The sequence below is a fragment of the Pimephales promelas genome, chromosome 3 (assembly GCF_988280905.1).
Source record: "Pimephales promelas chromosome 3, fPimPro1.hap1.1, whole genome shotgun sequence".
Lineage (NCBI taxonomy): Eukaryota > Metazoa > Chordata > Actinopteri > Cypriniformes > Leuciscidae > Pimephales > Pimephales promelas.
Genome location: NC_142771.1, coordinates 16542337 through 16561225, shown reverse-complemented (window position 1 = coordinate 16561225; position 18889 = coordinate 16542337). Strand labels below are relative to the sequence as shown.

Here is an 18889-nt window from a genome sequence, read left to right as displayed (position 1 = left end):
GTCATCTACCGACGTTTAAGGGGGCGCTAAAAAGGCGGATATTGACGTATGGTCAAAAGACGTCCCAAGACGTCAGTTATATGCGCTGTATAACGTTTAGGGCCTAATTTTGAAGCAGTCGTGATGTATTTACTATTAAAGTAAGCCTATACTTGCTCAAGAGAGTAAGAGATTTCGGACGCAGTTTTTCTTCGATGCAATGAGACCTGCTTTGTTTGTTCATGTGACGTTCGCCATAAAGTAAACTAAAGTAACATAAAAAACTGGCTACATTTTTTGCATACTGTAATGATAGGTCTTATTTCTTGCATTTTTTTGAATTCTTAATTTAAAAAAAAAAAAAGATTTTACAATAGATATAGCCTGGGCTATTTTATGATAGATCGATTTTTTATATAATTAAATATGTTTATACATTGTATTAAAATATGAAATAGCATAGCCTATTCCTATCATATGATAAGTTTAGACGCAGCTCCCCGGGCTATATTGCATCCTGCTAATGCTAAGCACCTCTACATATATTTTTCAGACGACATGAAATGTAGCTCACATTGGTCGAGCATGAGGTTGATGTTGTCTCCACCTCCCTCGCATGTGCAGCCCACCCCTGATGATGTGTAAGCTAAACCCCCACCTCTTGTTGTCCCCTCGGTAATACCGAGATGGAGATATAGAGAGATGCGTTCTGCCGGTGGACAAATTAGGGGTAGCCTACAGAAGAAAAGCTGTTGACATTGAGTCGTGGTTTGAAGAATTTATTGATGAAATTAATTCATTCTTAAGGTCTAAATATCCCTGTTATCTTTTTGTTTCTTTCCATTGCTGATTTTTTAACCGCCACCCTGAAGTTTATCGTTGTAATTTTGGCCGCCGGGATGGTGGCATTTATCGGAGCGGTCATCTGCATCATCGCCGCAGTCCACAGCGGATCTCCACCGGCATCCGCGGCCGCAGCACAGCCCCTGGCCGACAACCAGTCGCTGTCACCGGGCGCAACCGGGAAGGCTTTTCCCTCCGGATCCGTCGCTCGATCAGGACCGCTGGACGCTCTCCACGGCACTGATGCGACAAGCAGAGAACGAGGAGGACCGGAGGCGCCAACATTCTACGGTTTGACGGGACTAGGGACCGGTGGAAGCGAACAACAGGTCACCTACAGCAGACTCATCTGCACCCCTGTCCCCGCCGGTGAGTGCAACCCGAAAAACTTTCAGCAACAAGCGGACGACCAGTCGTTATACGCGGGAGAGGACTGGGGGTACCTCCGCACCACCGCCGAGGAGCTCCGACAGACCGTCCTACAGCAGAAAGATGAGATCCTCACCGATCAGAGAACTATACGGGAGCTAACGGTAAAGCTTTCGGAATGCGAGAGTGGCTTGAAGGGACGGAAGGTCCCGGAACGGAGCGCTGGACTTGGGGATGCGCGAAAAGACAATAAGGAGCAACTCATGATGCGGGACGATGCGGGATCCTCAGTGCGGACGGCTCATGCGGTGGAGGAGCTGGGGTATGCCATAACTCAAATGAAAGACCGCATTGAGAAACTGGAGGTAAGAAAACCGTAAGATCTTGTAAGATAGGCTATTTATTGTGGCTGAGAATCAAGTTAAATGATAATAGATGTTAAGAATGGGACATATAGCTTATGAAATAGAAAATTTAGTTTGTATTAATGTAGCAGTCATGTTGATTCCACATATTTGTAAAATAATAATAATAATAATAATAAAACAAATAAATTGGCCTATAGAATAGCCTATGACATACTTATATGTAAGTAGGCGAGAAAAAAAGCGTAGGCCCTAAAGGTAGGCTTAAATAGGCTACTGTTCTTGGATATTATTTTCCAAAAAATAAATGCTGCTGTTTAAAAAAAAAAAGAACATTTAAGAATAAAATATCTGTAAAATTACATTTTTCAGGCGTGAATCTGCTGTCAGTAACCTAATCGTGGCTTTTATAGGCTAAATTAGTTCAAAATTAAAAACTTAATGATTAAAGTCACATGACAACAAAATCGTTTCTTGCATATATTACGTCACACTGTCTTTGAAATGGCTGGAAAAAACTTTTCTCAAATATAAATATAGGCTTTTAAGCAAAATATCTTCTATTGCAGGCTAATTTTTGTTAAAAAAAACAATAGCATACATTTCAGTCATTTAATATAAATGGTCATTCAAAAGTATTTTGAATGAGCTGGTGCTAGATGGCTACTTTCTGACCTGTTGATAAACGCTATTAGTAGGCTATAGCAACCTGTTTTGAACATGTAAGAATAGGTGCTGCAGTGTGCTTGTAAAGTTTATCCCTCCGCGAGTCTTGAATTGCGTTTCAGCTCACGTACGATCGTGCGCCTGTGCCTTGATTTATCGCTGTGCGCCAAGATGCGCGTCTCTGATTGGGGTTCGATGGAAACATGGGCTAAAGTGAGTCGATTTCATGCTTTACGAGCCGATGGGAACAACAAATTACATCCTCATCAGGACCACATTTTAGCATCTGATTAACCTCGATCTAACCCAAATCTGTCAGTCTTATATCTAGATATAGCCTGCTTGAAGGAGCAGTTAAACAGCAGCCTATTTACATACCAAAGAAAAATAAAGGGTAAACAGCAGATATACTGAAGAATGTATGTTTAAAAAGCAAGGAGCCTGAGTTTATCAGTGACTCCAGCATGTGTGACAGCAGGGGAGAGATGAGAAACATGACACACTTCACTGAAAGCATATTATGGACTCCTGCAGCTGTGATTGGGAGCTCTAGGGTGCAGATGCCTTTGTAATGATCCCATCATAATAGAGTAGAAATGAACTTGTTATTTCCATGCAAGTATTGGGAAATTGAAATTGGTCTCATTACACATCCAACCTCTCTCATACTTGCAAGAAGCCCCATCAAGGGATGCATTATTTGCTTTAAAATATGATTCTGTTTAATTAATCATTAATATGACATGATGTATTATTCAATCTTGAATTTAGGCAGTGTTTCATTTGTTCGGGAGATAAGATGCATAATTTACTCTTGAAAGGAGGTTAATAATTGCATTTTGAGTAATAAGAATGAGTAGTTTGTTAAATGCATTCACATTGCATTCACGTAATATTGATAGATGAGGTTGCTACATTACATCACACAGTGAAAAAATGACTGACTGTCTTTTTTCAGTCTGAAATGTCAGTGCCAGCGTTCAATCATTCAGACTCAAGCTCACAGAAAGCAGCAGGTGCTGCCTCTAGCGCTGCCCGTACACCAGTGGCAGCTGCACAGAGACGAGTGGAGGATCTGGAAGGAGAACTGAAGAGAAAGATAAAACTGCTGGAGGAAGAGAGGAAAGCTCTGCGCAAAGAGACACAGAAACATCAGGAGGATATTGATTATGGACTGGACACTGTACACCAACGGATAAGCACTCTGGAGAAAGGTGAGGAAGAGGTCGGATTTACTGCTGGATGAAATATTGATTTTAAAAGACTGATCTGACAAAAACTTACAGAGATATAGTTCGATCAAAAAAATGAACCTGCCATCATTCACTCGCCCTCAGGTTTTGTTGCTTTCTTTCACCTGTGAAACCTAAAAAGATATTTCAAGAATCGAAAAGAAATATGTATACCATTTTTCAATACAATGGAAGTCATTGGGGTCTAATGTTGTTTGGCTCCCAGTGTTCTCCAAAGTACCTTCTTTAAAGTTTTGGAACAGCATGAAATTTGAGAAGATGACGAGATAATTTTCTTTTACATATAAAACATTTTTTTTTTCTAGATTTCCATTGTAAGTGTATTACAATGGAAATCATTTTGCAATGAGTCAAAACTAATGTTCTGATAATCACCACAGATAGATTAACACACTGTCAACAGAGGTTAAATTGTATTGAACCTGCCCAGGAATACTCCACTACTTTTTCATTTTGAACTGTTATTTCCTTAATACAGTTACTCGAGCAGTGGAACTTGACCTAGGACGGTGACACAAAATAAAACGTTGCACTTTTCTAAGAGTGTAAAGTGGATATATATTTATGGCGGAATACCACACCACAGCACTTCGACTTGGCGCAGTATTATCATCACTCGTGAAAAGTCCACTCACTCTCCGGAGTGATGATATTACTGCGCCAAGTCCATATAGGCTATATATGCGCCGAGTCGAAGTGGCAAAAGTAATTCAATGCACTCTTTGCCTTTCATTTGATTTCTCACTTTTTTTTTTCACAGGTGTCTCTGAGAACAAGTTTCCAGAGGGTTACAGGCTCTCATTTCCTGTACGGAGCGCTTCCATGTATGCTATCATAAAGCAGGAAATCCCTGTTCTCCACACTCTGACTGTCTGCATGTGGCTCAAACCTGGAAAGAGCATCTTGGGAACAACAGTTTCTTATGCTGTTTCTGACCAGAGCCACGAGTTTGTGCTTCAGCAGTTGGTTCATGGGCCCATTGAGCTCATCATTAATAATGAGGTAGCGCAACACACCATGATATTTGACAGATGTTTTTAACGATTCTGATTCTGATGTTGGTTCCTTTAAAACAATTTGTTGTTCAACACCGTTAAATCGGTAATTCTGGGAACTCTGTTTTTTTTTTTTTTAAATATAGTGAACATCTGCCTTAGCAAAATAATTCACTTGTGTGATCCATTGACAGAACTGACTGTCATTTGCCGAAAGACTTGAATGTACATGACTAGGTATTTTCTGTGCTTTTAAATTGTAAGCATCTAGTGCATGTTTAGACTTAAAAAACAATAAAAAGCAGTGCAGTGGAATCCAAAAAGGTTCTGTGTAAAAGCCCCTTAGACTATAATATATTTGGTCATGCCACTGATACCTGATCACTGACTCAAATCTGTACTGGAATCTAAAACGTATTGACTTGAATCATCAATGGAACATAACACAACTGGGACTGATCAGACCCATATTAATTAGTTTAGAGCCATTCTCACCAAGAACTATAACTATGAATATAACAATAATGATCCAAACCTGCCGCTTTAAATGCTCAAGCTCGGGTTCTGATTGGTTGTCAAAGTTTTTATCCGTCATAAGCTGGAAAAAAAAACATTCTGAAAGTGATTTCAACAATATTGTTTCTTTTTTTTTATTGTAATAGCTGTCATTCTATTAGGATTTTAAGGGATGTTTTTGGTAAAAGATGAACAGATGCTTAGATTGACCTCTGACAGCTATTACGGAATGTTACATCAATGGAATTTTTTTGCCTGTGTGTTTTTCAGAGCTGTAATAGTGGACAGTAAGATAATCTCTCAGGCTTTCAGGCTGGTCTCAATTATCTAAGCACATGGACCACAGGATCAGTCTTTGGTTTGTAATTTGGGATTTTCTTTTTTGGATCCTCCATCCTTTAGGTGGCGCTGATACCTCTCAACTTAACAGTGGGCAGATGGCAGCATATGTGTGTGAGCTGGAACCGGAGAGCTGGAGCGTGGCATGCCTACCTAGGGGGCAAGCTAAAGAGTGAAGGAAGTGGCCTGGCAACCCGTCACAGCATCCGACGGGGAGGAACCCTCATGCTTGGCCAAGAACAGGTACGTCAGACTTTGGCTCTTGTAACTGGTTGCCAGATGGTGACAGGTCAAGATGAGCAGCATTTAGGATTCACTCTGCACATGCTGTAAAACTCATTATGTTTGTTCATCTTTTCCTTTACCTTTTCCTGCCCTCTTCATCCCTCTTTCATTAAACTCCTGCATACCTTACATTAAAATCATTCTCTGGTCTATGTTGTAGTCTAAGGTTGTGCTTTAAAGGGATACTTCACATCTGGAAAGATGAATGTGTATTTAAAAGGGGTCATTTATGTAGAAGAAATGTGAATTTATTTTTGAATTTTGAGCTTTATAGACTGAAAAGCCAGAAAATGTATTGTTGGCTTATGTGGATGAAAGACAACTCCCAGAATGCACTTGCTTCGCTGATCTAGAAACGGTAATGGAGCACAGTAGTTAAACAACAAGTCTAGGCTACTAGTGAGTCTCCGTGATGAGTCTGCCCGGGATTTCGAGATTGTCCAAAATGTCCGGGATTCGGCTTTTGCGTTCTACAGTCGCCATTTGTTATGTTTACTGTGGCGAGCAGGACGAGACTGGGGACGAACTGGGGGCTTTCGGGAGAATGACGCGAGGTTGGTGGCGTGATTACCGATGAGCAACACCTGTGAGACACCGGTCTCGTTTCTCTCACAGAGGAGCGGGAATTTTATTAGCAATGTTAACATGCACATCAACCGATCACTTGTTTAGCTTTCATGTAAACACTACATTCATTCCAATTGGTGAATCTAAATGTAGTTAGATTGAAACAAAAGGTGTGCAAATAAACTTTGAATGTCGACTGCAGAAAGCAAAAGCTGAATCGCGGACATCGACGGCCGGACATGTCTGGCAAAAAGAGGATGAATGGTAACCCCTACTACTCCGCTTTCTCCACAGAACAAGAGCCTGCTAGCTTAGCTTAGCTTCCAAAAAAGATGGCTGACACTATGTGTACATTCTGTGAGTGATATCCCACCCTCTATGGGCGGGTTGAAAACATGTGGGACAGCCCCTACTACTGACTGTAGTCTTTAGCCCCTGGCCTAAAAATCCTCCGATGATGCAAAATGACAATTTTTGCGTCATCTGAGGATTTTTTCCAGACAAAAAATACATAAATCTCTCGTCTCAGAGGGATATGAGAGTAGAAAGTATGGTAATTTGAAAATACTACTGGTTTTCTACTAATACAAAGCTTAATGCTAAATCATGAAGTATCCCTTTAAGCTGTGGACTGCTGTGATAAATAAATAAATATATATATATATATATATATATATATATATATATATATACAGTATATATATATATATATATATATATATATATATACAGTATATATGTAAAGGAAACCTTGTTTCCTAAAAACTTGTTTCTATGTTTTCATTTAGCATGGAATTTTTCTGGGAATTTTCTGACATGATACAAACGGGGCAGTTTTAGTGTCCTTGGCTATGCAGAGTTTTTATAATACATTTGTGAAAGTGTCCGGGACCATACTTTTAGGGCTGGATGAAGTTTAAGTGCAATTTTGGACAACAACAACAAAATTGTGTATTGGGTTTTCACACTATCAGATTTTACACTGATAACACTAATATTTTTTCATCGTCTCACTGGATGTTGCTTCTTAAGTTTGTTTAGAATTTGACTGTTGCAATGAGTGCTTCTGAGGAATTAATAAATAATTTAATAAAAATCATTAAATAAAATAAAAAAACGTTTTACAAAAAACACACAAAAGCCCCACATTTATTATATATATATATATATATATATATATATATATATATAACCTTATATATATATTCATTTCAAATAATATTTAGAATTTCTAATATGATATTTTTTTTACAATAATTAAAAAATAATAATAATTATATTTTGAATATGATTTCCTGTCTCCTGCAGAGCTCAATGGGCGGTCTTCGTTTCGAGGTGTCGCGGGCTATGGTGGGAGAGCTGTCTCAGTTTAATGTGTGGGACCGGCCACTTTCACACGTAGAGCTCTCTGCTCTTGCCCACTGCAGCACAGGGATGCTGGGTAACGTAGTCCCGTGGACCAGCCGTGAGGTAGAGGTTTTCGGAGGCGTCACCAAGCAACCGGCCGAACATTGCCAGCATCGCACCAGTGCCATACAGTGATGGACACCTGAGGGGTTGTTTAAAGGGTCAGAGATGGTTTCAGAAATAGAAAAGATTCATCAGAAACCCAAGCCACCATCAGATATGTATGTTGATTTCAAGGCAAAGGTTTTTATTAGTGGTGTTTGCTGAAACAAGCCTCACTATCATTACAGCTCAGGGTTAGTGTTTTGAACAAACCCCTAACCCGTAGTGTTAAATTTCAGCGCATATAGCTCGACCCACACCATTTGTGCTACAAACAAGAATGATACCTCAAATTGTGTGACTTGTTGAGGAAGAGTGTGCTCTTATTTTTTAAGCAAGCCAAAAAAAAAATGCACTTGGTGGATGATAAAAAATGGGTGCAAATATCCTATAGATTTACTGAGTCACATTTACTGTTGTTTGGTGAATTTTCGCAAATAAAATACAGTCTTTTTAAAAGGAATCCAGGCGAACAATTTAAATTGGTCATGTGATTGACCAAAAGAAAGCTTCTTGGTTTGAAAGTGACTTGTGAGCTGTTCTTTACATACTGTCTGCGAATTTTGGAGTCTGGGAAATTTTCGGCCAAATTCGACCATATCTAGGGACCAGATTATCTTATCCAATATCATTGGTTCTTTACCACTTATCAATGTCCTAGCAACCACCTTAGCAATGCTAAAGACCATTCTGGACGACTTGGCAAACGCATAGCAATGCCCTAGCAAAACCTTAGCATCATGGGGTGGGTTTTGCATGAGAATGTTTTAAGTTATTGACATTTTTTGTACTAGTGGCAAACATTATTTGATGTTCGATCTTCAGTCTCAGTACTTGATAAAAGGATTTATTTTTTACCACAGTTCAAAGTTTGCATACTCTTTCAGATTTGTTGTTATTTATACAATGTAGCCTATTTGATTGAGATTAGATTTGAAAAACACACACTCAAACTGCTGGGAATTTGTTTGCTTTCACTCTGCCATTTTTTATACTAGGTTTTTTTGTATGTTTGATCTATTCAAGTTTTTTTTTTTTTTGATGTTTTTGAATCACACTGTTTCTATGGTGATCACTCTAACAGACTGAATCCTATTGGTCAGGCCAGTCCTGAATTCTCCTCCATTAAAAACCCTTTAACATCATCAGATTCACAACGAATTAGAACGAACGACAGAAACATGAGCTGTTATAGAAGGCATTTGGCTAGCAATATTTCAACGAATAGCTATTAATTAACCTTTAAAGCCATAGTTTTGAAACCCTTTATAATGTGGCATCTGCAATGACATGCTGTTTTCAGTGTTCCTGTTCAATGTAATCTGCAAATATCCACAGACAAATAAATATCTTCTCATGCTGAGAAATGAGCAAATATAGCATATATAGATTTATATTAAAAAAATCTACTCAAAATTATATTTGTAAAATAAGCAACAAACATTCCATATGATTAATGTATATTATTTACACCACATGTATATCCCACCATCCCCCATGTCTCGACTTCAACTGTGACTGAATAGAGATCTCTTGATAAAAAGCTTATGTAAATTACATCACAAATATGATATGCTTTATGTGGATTATACTCAATATAGTTTCTATGTAAAATGCAGCAGGCTGAAAAAGGCCTATTTTGTGGCCTTGTCAAACACAAGAATGCTGTCCCAAATGTGCAATCAGACAAGACATATATACGGACACACAAAACTGAGATTATGGATGTCATTTTGTGTGTTGCAGTTGTTTTTATTGGCATGTGTTTTGAGATTCCGTGGCCATAATTGAACTGCACATGATCATCATAATGTTTTCAGCTCTGAATATTTTTTCTTTCTGATGTATAGTTGCTATTGTTAGTGTAATGCCTGTTTGTTTGCATTTCAGTGGTCATTTTGTGATGGTAAATTTGTACATGAACAAGCTTTGAATTGTATTCAGAAAGAGTGGTTTACAAATGATTGCTAAATACTGTTACCTTTTCTGGAATATATTTGTTTTTGAGTGAAGTCTTGGAAGTTGGATGTAAAGTTCTCTCTTTTTGCTTGAACGTTTTTCTACACAAAGGATTTACTCATTTACATTTTTCTAATCTTTCTTCTGTCTTAATGTTCATTTCTTGAATTCTGTCTTTGTGTTGAAATTGAGATAAAAATGCGTTAATATCTAAGATGGCAATGAGAATAAAATATATATAGCACAACAAAGGCAGTGTACTCTTTCATCTCTCTCGCCGTGTTGTTTTTCAGTTTTTTTTTTTTGTTTTTTGTTTTTACAGAAGTAGGGGATGTACAAATATCCATGATGTGAGAGAATGTAATGTTTTTGAGAGGCTGTGCTCTATTTCTGTTTATTAGTCCCATTCATCCTTGTACATATTGACTGAATGTAATTGTACACCCAAAATGTCTAGTTTTCTAGTGTTATAAGACAATCATTGCTCAAAAAGAGTAAAATGACTGATAAGTAAAATAATACAAAAATTAGAGTGAATACAGTATATATTAAATAATATTATCAGGAGCCCAAAATAATCTCCAGGGCATCACCAATGCAAAGAGGAGGAGACAGAACAGGAAATGATGTTAGTTTATGACATCACATCAATTAAAGGGGAAACTGTTATCTCAATCAGGCAGGTATATCCGCAAATAAACCATTTTGGGTGACTTCTAACAAGCAATACATGTATTTTAACAGTGTACTTTCTGTACCTGTTAAACCACGTTACACAAGAATGAACCTAATTAGTTCTTGCAAAAGCTCAAATGTGCTGCGTAACACGAGAATGAACCTCATTGGTTCTAAAATCTTCTTCACAAGAAGAAAATGCTTTGTTTAAGAACCATATTCATGTGATTAATCTTAAATCAAGTGTTTAGCAGGGAATCTCCAACTCTGTTTGCTGCTTTGAGTTTTTTTACAACTCTAAAATTCCAATAAATAAGTAATGCATTAAAAAAAAAGACACCAGAGTACCCTGTGGAGATGTGAATAGTTTGGGAAGGATGTGTAGGAGGTATTTTAACCTCTAGTCTCTGTTATGAAATCCTGTTATTTGTGTTGGCGGTGTGGGCGGTGATGGCAGCCAGGCTTAATAACATCTGCACATGGACCAATAAATAATAAAAGACGTGTGAGCCATTTTAAACAATCCTGATCAGAACTTTGGTTAGATTAATGCAGAACACTAATGTGGATGTCCCACATTACCTAGTTTCCTTAATCTCCAAAATGTCATAATTCCCGCTGGGATTACACCTCTCTTTCACAGATGATTCATGATTGAACTGCTTTAATGCCATTATAAGCAAAATAACAAAAGGTTTACTGACATGCGTGGCATACCAACCGGCTGACCCTGTTTTAACCATGAAAGCTTTTAATCTTTTTTTTTTTTTTTACAGTCTATGGTTTAACACAAAAACACATTTTTTTTTTTTTTTACTGTCACTGAGCCACCACTTGCAAAAAAAAAAAAAAAAAAGTATACTGTGGTATTCTTAGATATATGACTTCGAGTACCGTGGAAATACACCAACAAAAAAGTTAATGCTACTGTCCGAAAATCATATGGCATAAAAAGAAATTCAGCGGACGGAGGCGGAAATTAACAGGTCACGTGGGTCGGAGGTTGCCAAGGCCAGTGTGTATCCATGACAACACCAGTGGAGGAAAGTGTCTATGTTCAGCGCGACAGAACGGTACGTTATTGAACTGTGGTGGTAACGTTAAATGAACTATTTCAGAGCTTTAAATGGTTTACATGCTTATATTTGTCGATTGTTTTCAGTAATCTATCTGTCGTAGCGTTTTAAGTCATGGTGTCGAGTTAGCAAGCTAACATTAGCTCAGAGATGCTAAAAACAAACGCTTACTCGACACGTGTTTTTTGTATAATTTTCATTTACTTTTACATTATAAGTTAATGCACTAAATACTGAAAACATGTAATTTTGCACTAGCCGGGTTTTTTTTTTTATTTTTTATTTTTACTTGGACTACGACAACTTGGTGTGAATTTAGTCGCAAGACTGGTTCAGTTTGTTATATAAGCAATCTGTTTTGGGACTACTCTCACCGTTCTCTCTAATAATTAGTTTTAAACAATTCTGTGAACATCTTTAACTGATTAAATAATTGTCTGTTGACTGTTCTTTAGAGTGAAAGTATTTGTCCAATGAATGCAAAATACTTTTACGGTAACAATTTGTGTTACTTAAAAACACGTGATAATAACAGTTTACGCGTTACGAACTTTACATTTGCTGACTTTTCTTTTTCAACATCAAGATTTTAGATTAAAATACATTTACGTTTGTATTAGAACTGGTCAGTCCTTCAAAATTTAAAGTTAAAGTCACCAAGAAATCTAAATTGACAATTATTGTTATTATTATTATTATTTTGTGGAATATTGCAGTGTTATTTATAATAAATCTGACGACATGAGGGTGAGACAACCTGTCACTCACATGAGATCACAGCAATAGCAAACTACAACCATTCAATTAATTTCCCATGGACAAAATATAACCCTAATAGAATATCACAACTGTTTCATGTCTACTTTAAATTTGCCTTTGTTAAAGTTTTTAAGTTTGTTTTAAATGATTTGTGGTTTGACAAATGAAGCTATAAAACTACAAATATTCCATGTAATCTCTCAGTATGAGGTATTGAAAACTCTGAACAATAGTTATCTGTTATACAGTTAGAAAAAAAGGTTGTTTTAAAATTGTTTTAGATTTGTAAGTTTTAAAGTAATCACTACTGTCACACTACTTTCAAGATAACAGTTTTTAAGATATTTTAACATATTGTTTCAGTGAAACTCCTACGGGACTCCATTCCATGTCAAATCAACCAAATTTCCGAAACTTTCCATATTCAAATGTTCAAAAATGTAAACAAACAAAAGTCTTAAGAAAGACAAATGTAAATGGTGATGGAAGCCAATATTTTGTCATGGATGTATATTTACTGAGTAATCCACTATTTTGTAGATTTGGATGTCCTGGCTCTTCCCATCTTTATAATGGCTGTGAATGGCCGTTTCTTTTTTTGAAGTCCATAAAAGTCTATCTATCCATGATAAAAATGCTCCACACTGCTCATGGGGTTAAAAAACGCCTCCTGAAGTGAAGTGATCCCTTTGTATAAGAAAAAATATTAATATTTAAAACTTTATAAAGTAATATAACTAGCTTCCGGCCAAACAAGCATACGAATTCGACTTAAGTGTAAAGCGCAACTTATGCGATTAATGTGACATGCACTACTCCATGACGCACTACGCTACTTCCGACATCACAAGTTGCGTAAGTTGCTGTTTAGACGCAATTATACTGCTTTTGGCCGGTGTGGTGAAGAGATGAGTCCCCCTGAAGAGATGGGTCCCACCTTAGGACCCCATAGTATGCCAGTAGTATGCCTGATCTAAATATGTTCTCACGATAACTTGATAAAAGCAGTTTGTTGCCATCAAGTTAAATGTTTGTTCAGCGCTTTTCAAGTAATACGTTTATTAGTAGGTTGCGTCAACAGAAGAGGAGAAAATATTACTGTTATTGTGTCATGAAATGTAATTTTAAGTCGAGAATATAGTTGTTTAAAGTTCAAATCTGTGATTTATTTATAAAGATTGCGCCTTTTTAAAACATTGTTCTGACGTTTTCGGAGTTGTCAGAACCAGGGATCAGCAGCACATCTAACTAGCCCGCCTGGAACAGCCTTAACTCGGCTAGTCATTCTGACGTTTGCCGCGGATAAATGCTATGCTACTAAGCAAACTAAAAACAATAAGAACGAGAAATGTTTAAATTTACAATCTACAGCTTCGGTTATACTAGTATATGAAACATATAAGTTAAAATACATTAATGATTTCTTATAACGTACTTCAAATGTCTCTTATAATAAACTAATTTTCTCTAATTTGTAACCAGGCACTAAAGCGTTTACCCATAAAACTAGCTTTGAACCAATCGGATTGCTTGGGTCCTAAGGTGGGACTCATCTCTTCAGGGGGACTCATCTCTTCACCACACCGGAAGCTAGAATTTTACTTTGTAGCGTTAGCGTCTTAAATATGAATGTTTTCTTACACAAACTAATTGCTTTGCTTTAGAAGGCCTTTATTAATTTATTTACTTGATGTTGGGGTACTCATTTTCAAAAATCATTATCAAAGTTTCCCAAGAGCTTTATAAATAATAGCAATATATTTAAGAATAGTATTTCTATCCTCAATGTTTTTTTTTAGTTTTTTTTTTATAAATTTACATATTTGCTGACAACAGTCAACCCGCAAGAGAATGTTGGCATTTTGCTTAAAAACACAAAATAATGAATGTCATTTGGTAATTTTGCTCACAAACAAATGTTTTTCATTCTCCCTTGCTGAAAATATACGATTTTTGCTCTTCTGCAATTTTTTGTTACTTAATGGGGTGAGAGATTTGACCTAATGTTCTGGGTTTTTTTCATCACTAATCCCTCTGTTTCTCTTTCTCTCTTTTTAGTAAAGAAAAGGATGGCTGAAACCGGTGATGGTAAAAAAGAGGATGCCGACTACAAAAGACTGCAAAGCTTTCCGCTCATCAGGGTGGGTGCAGCTCGACTGATGCTGTGACCTAGATAGAAAGAACCAGTTATGAATGCATCTGTCTGTGTTTGTCTGTATTAGGGTTATCATTCAAACTGCTCCCTTTTTCATCCTTAAAAAAAAGTTCAACATCTTTATCCATCATGCATTTTATTTTCACAATCTTAATATTTTGCACTGCCTTGGTCAATTGAACATACTGCACCTCATTTTTATTCAACTATATTTTCAAATGTAATTTATCCCTGTGATCAAAGCTAAAATTTTAGCACCATTACTCCAGTCTTCAGTGTCACATGATCCTTCAGAAAGCATACTAGTATGAACATTTGCTGCTCAAGAAACATTTCTTATTATTATTATTATTATTATCATGAAGGTTGAAAACAAGTAACCCCCTTAATATTTTGGTGAAAACTGAATTCTTTGATGAAAAAAACAGCACTTATTTGAAATAGAATGTCGAAATAGTCTTTACTGTCACTTTTGACATTTAATGTGTCCTCGATGAATAAAATAAAATAAACCATACTGAGCCAAAACATTTGAACTGCAATGTATACTTCATATTACTTATGGAAATACTTATGCTACATATAATGTAGGGGCCTCAGAAAATAATCTAGTTTTTTTTTTCTTCTTTTCTACAGCACACGGATATGGCAGAGGAGATGCGCGTGGAGACCATGGAGCTCTGCGTCACAGCCTGTGAGAAATTTGCCTCTAACAATGAGGTCAGTCAGGTTTGTGTGTGTTAATGTTATTAAGCACAGGCTTTCAGATAAATGTGCTTCCCAGGTCACACAGGTAGGGTTGGGCTCTGGGTTTCCGTCTAGTACTGAGTCAGGACGTTTCACACACTCATAGTCGGGCCATCTGGACTGCTCTACTAGCCTACATGCTTTCATCTTGCTCTCTTTCTCGCTGGTTCGCTCTATTTTCAGAATGCTGCCAAAATGATCAAGGAGTCCATGGATAAGAAGTTTGGCAGTTCGTGGCATGTGGTGATCGGTGAGGGGTTTGGGTTCGAGGTGACCCATGAAGTCAAGAACCTGCTCTACATGTTCTTCGGGGGAAGTCTGGCCGTGTGCGTTTGGAAATGCTCCTGATGTCACTTCCTGCAATGCCCACACAATTGCCAATATGAGATATTTATACTCGCGGACCCGTCTTAACTATGCAGCCCTATTTGACTTGACGTGTGTGCGTTAAGCGTGTGAAATTGTGTATGAGGGGACGAAAAGATACAGATTCCTATTTCCTATGCACTTCTCCAGATGAGTCTTTTTCCGTCTTGATTTTTAAAGTATAGGCTACGGTTTTGAGTTTAACACACAGATTGTAAGATTGTTTTTATAGCGTTTATAATAAACGTAAGAAGTTTATTGCAACTGACTGCAGGACCTAGTCAAGAAATAGTTTTCTTTTTGTCCTCTTCCTGTCCCCTTTACTTTCTCAAATCATGTTTCCGGTCTTATCATGCGCAGTTCATCATAGCACATCATTCCAAAGAAAACTTTTGCATTTGTAATCTTTCAACCTTCTCACAAGAGACTTTCCTTTTCAGCTGATGCCACCAATCCATCTTATTTTAAAATCTCGCCTGTCAACATTCTGGTATGAAACAGCTACTTTTCATGAGACATTCAGTTCCCAGTGGATAAAATGAAGTGCAGCCTTACGCTTTTTTCTTAGTGAATGTCATTTTTCATTCAGAAATGCATTGTGTATTACAGTAATTGGGTTGCAAACTAATTTTTCATGTTCCAAACAGAATCTGCTTTCCTTTTCTGACAACACGGTTGTGTGTGCTCTTGAACAATGTTTACCAAGAGCCAAATAGCTATTAGTCAGTCTTTTTTGTCTGGCAGATTAACTGGTATGTAACGCTCACCCACCAATCAAGTCCTGCTCTTGATGATGAATATCCTATTTCACTCAGAAATACACTACCGTCAAATGTTTTGGGTCTGGAAGATTTCCTAAGTTCACTAAGGTTGCATTTATTGCATAAAACACTAATATTGTGTCATTTTATTACATTTTAAAATTTCTATTTGAATCTATTTTAAAATGTAATTTATTCCGGTAATGGTAAAGCTGAATTTTCCGCATCATCCCTCCATTCTTCAGTGTCCTTCATAAATGATTCTAATATGCTGATTTGAGGCTCACGAGTTATTGTTTCAATATTTTTATGGATACCGTGATGCATTTTTCTTCAGGGTTATTTAAATAAATAGAAATTTTTAAAAAGCATTTATAAGAAATTGAAATCTTTTGTAACATTATACATGTATTTACTCTCACTTTAGTTAAATGTTATGCCTCTGATTGATAAAAAATATTAATTAAAAAAATCTTTCTCATCTTAAAACATTTGTACAGTAAAGTGTGTAACATTAAAGAGGTAAATATGTATTGTGAGCATTAATGCTGTTTAATGTAATTCCATCCCAATATCTGTTTCAGTGCATTTGGTACTGAAGATACACGAATGTCACATTTCTGTCTCTCAGAATACTCCGTTGTATTTGTCTGGCAGGTTGTCGTAGGAGTGTGTTTGCTGTGTGAGGCTGTTCAGGACAGAACAGTCTTTGCACTCCATTTCATGTGTCGTTTTAAAAATCCATTCGCTTTCTCTCTTTCTCTTTCATTCTGTTTCCTGTCCAACAGTGTCTCTCTCAGTGGGCTGCTTGGCCACCTGTTTCAGATTCCCCTTTCTTTTTCACTATTGCTTTTTTTTATCCTTTCATTCTCACCCCAGGAATCCTGTGCACTGTCCTTTTCCCAGCATCTGTAGAGCATGAATACTTGAATGTGAGAAAGTTATCTGATTTTTTTTTTTTTTTTTTTTAAACTTCTGCAGGTTTCTGTAGTCATGCAATAATACAATTAATACTCTTTTGTACTACTTTGCAGACTGTAGTTTCACAAATGTCATAATTTTCAACTCGTTATGAACTAAATCCTGTTCTAATAGTTTGTAGCACTATTAGAATGGTACATTTTACCAGGTACATTGTAGTATCTATTCTTCACGTTTGATGCAAGTCTGAAATTACATCTCTGGGTTTTCAAGAATGACCTGTACCAAATGTTATTACAACAAAATTTAATTTTAATATTTTTTGACCATTTCTAAGTTAATTGTTTGCTGTTTTAACACTTTTGACTTTTAACTTGCTGCCAAAGTTTTTTCACAGAGGAGGCATGCAATTTTGTTACAGACTGACATCATCCTGAGAAACTATTATAATGCAAGTAATGGTGCTTTTGATTTGCTGCAAGATTTTATCAGAATGTTCCATCCTAATGTTCCTGCAATGTTTAAATGCACCCCTAAAACCCTATAATGACTTTATTCTGATCTTTTATTCAATGTTTAAATATTTTTATTGTCAACACTGTGCAATAATTGCTGTTTAGATAAATAAACATTAAAAAAAATGTGAATTGTGGGTTTCTCCTATACACCTGACTTACGTTAAACCAGGTGTCCCCCTTCACCTCCACCCTGACTATGTTGGTAACCCCTGACTCCTTACAATAGCTACTCTGAGCGCATTAGACCATAAATTACCATGCCTAATTAGATGCCTAATATTAATATTCTGACTGCATAAGACACCTATAGCTATACTGACCACATCAATTGCCTAAGAAATAGCTACTGAAAGCATCGGTGACCCAGGACGTCTAATAGTCTCACTCTGAGTCGGATGACTTCCCGTCCCCTTTGAACGCTATCGCCCTCGCCCTCGGATCACTTGGACGTGACTGTGATTACAAGAGGTAAGAAAGATATACATACTGTTCATTTTCTCACACAAACCGCTCATTTCGTGTCTTATGCCATCTGTGTACTTACATTTACGAGTCATTAAATCATGTTTAATTTGGACTTCTCTTTGCATGCTCTTTGTGTTGGTGACCATTGACCTCCATTATATGACTGACAGACAAGAACTGTGACCTCAAAATATCAAAATTAAAACTACTGTGGAAACAAAGACACCTACATCTTGGATACCCTTGAGGTAAGCTAAAACATATCAAAAAGTAATTTCAAAGTGAACTATCGCTTTAAATCCAGCATCCTGTTTCATGTTTAAAGGCTATAAGCTCCTCCTAAAGTCCATGTCCTCGTCTGTACACTTCATCAAGCTCCTTCTATCTGTTGCTCAATGAGTTCAAACTGTTTCCTCTCTTAACACAACATCTCCCAGTCTCTTCTCTTTCTGTTCTCTCCCCCTCCTCTGTATTTCTGAAAAACCGAGCTCAGTTGGCAGGGTGTTGCTGTGTGCCTCTGGCTCGCACTCCTCATTAACAGCTTGGCTCTCTCTGGGGGACTGCAGGATCTGCCTGACATTTTGCTGACCAGGAATATACCACAGAGAGACTCGGCGGGAAGAGGAATGAGAGCCAAAGACCAGATTAAACGAGATCATTAGATAGAAAGAATGCATCACGCCTGAGATTTCATATGCAAAAAATATGCACTAAAACCCAAGAGGGTGAAGATGGAAGAGAAAAGAGTTGAAACGAATTTGTCATTTGCTGCAGAACCTTCCTGCAAAAGAAAAGAGTGAG

General features: G+C 37.1%; 2 protein-coding genes across 3 annotated transcripts; both read left to right on the top strand.

Moving 5' to 3' along the window:
- Positions 1–553: 553 nt before the first annotated feature.
- Positions 554–9896, top strand: nptxra (neuronal pentraxin receptor a). Its single transcript, XM_089128387.1, has 5 exons — positions 554–1556; positions 3181–3436; positions 4236–4477; positions 5389–5568; positions 7486–9896. The coding sequence occupies exons 1-5, from the start codon at positions 879–881 to the stop codon at positions 7717–7719; spliced, it is 1590 nt and encodes a 529-aa protein (XP_088984513.1). The 5' UTR covers positions 554–878; the 3' UTR covers positions 7720–9896.
- Positions 9897–11291: 1395 nt separating this feature from the next.
- dnal4a (dynein, axonemal, light chain 4a) lies at positions 11292–15977 on the top strand. Of its 2 annotated transcripts, none has more exons than XM_039687313.2 (4): positions 11292–11393; positions 14214–14296; positions 14947–15039; positions 15241–15977. In XM_039687313.2, exons 2-4 carry the CDS (start codon positions 14225–14227, stop codon positions 15403–15405), a joined length of 330 nt encoding a protein of 109 aa, XP_039543247.1. In that variant the 5' UTR covers positions 11292–11393; positions 14214–14224; the 3' UTR covers positions 15406–15977. The 2 variants fall into 2 exon arrangements, with proteins under 2 accessions (XP_039543247.1, XP_039543248.1); XM_039687314.2 differs by having other exon boundaries at positions 11293–11393; positions 14947–15030.
- Positions 15978–18889: the final 2912 nt, after the last annotated feature.

Excerpts from the sequence above, each read along its gene's own strand:
- dnal4a (XM_039687313.2), top strand. The coding sequence starts at position 14,225 with ATGGCTGAAACCGGTGATGGTAAAAAAGAGGATGCCGACTACAAAAGA. Across the intron at positions 14,297-14,946 it reads AAAGCTTTCCGCTCATCAGG|CACACGGATATGGCAGAGGA; the intron begins GTGGGTGCAGCT and ends TCTTTTCTACAG. Across the intron at positions 15,040-15,240 it reads CTAACAATGAGGTCAGTCAG|AATGCTGCCAAAATGATCAA; the intron begins GTTTGTGTGTGT and ends CTCTATTTTCAG.
- nptxra (XM_089128387.1), top strand. The coding sequence starts at position 879 with ATGGTGGCATTTATCGGAGCGGTCATCTGCATCATCGCCGCAGTCCAC. Across the intron at positions 1,557-3,180 it reads ACCGCATTGAGAAACTGGAG|TCTGAAATGTCAGTGCCAGC; the intron begins GTAAGAAAACCG and ends GTCTTTTTTCAG. Across the intron at positions 5,569-7,485 it reads TCATGCTTGGCCAAGAACAG|AGCTCAATGGGCGGTCTTCG; the intron begins GTACGTCAGACT and ends TGTCTCCTGCAG.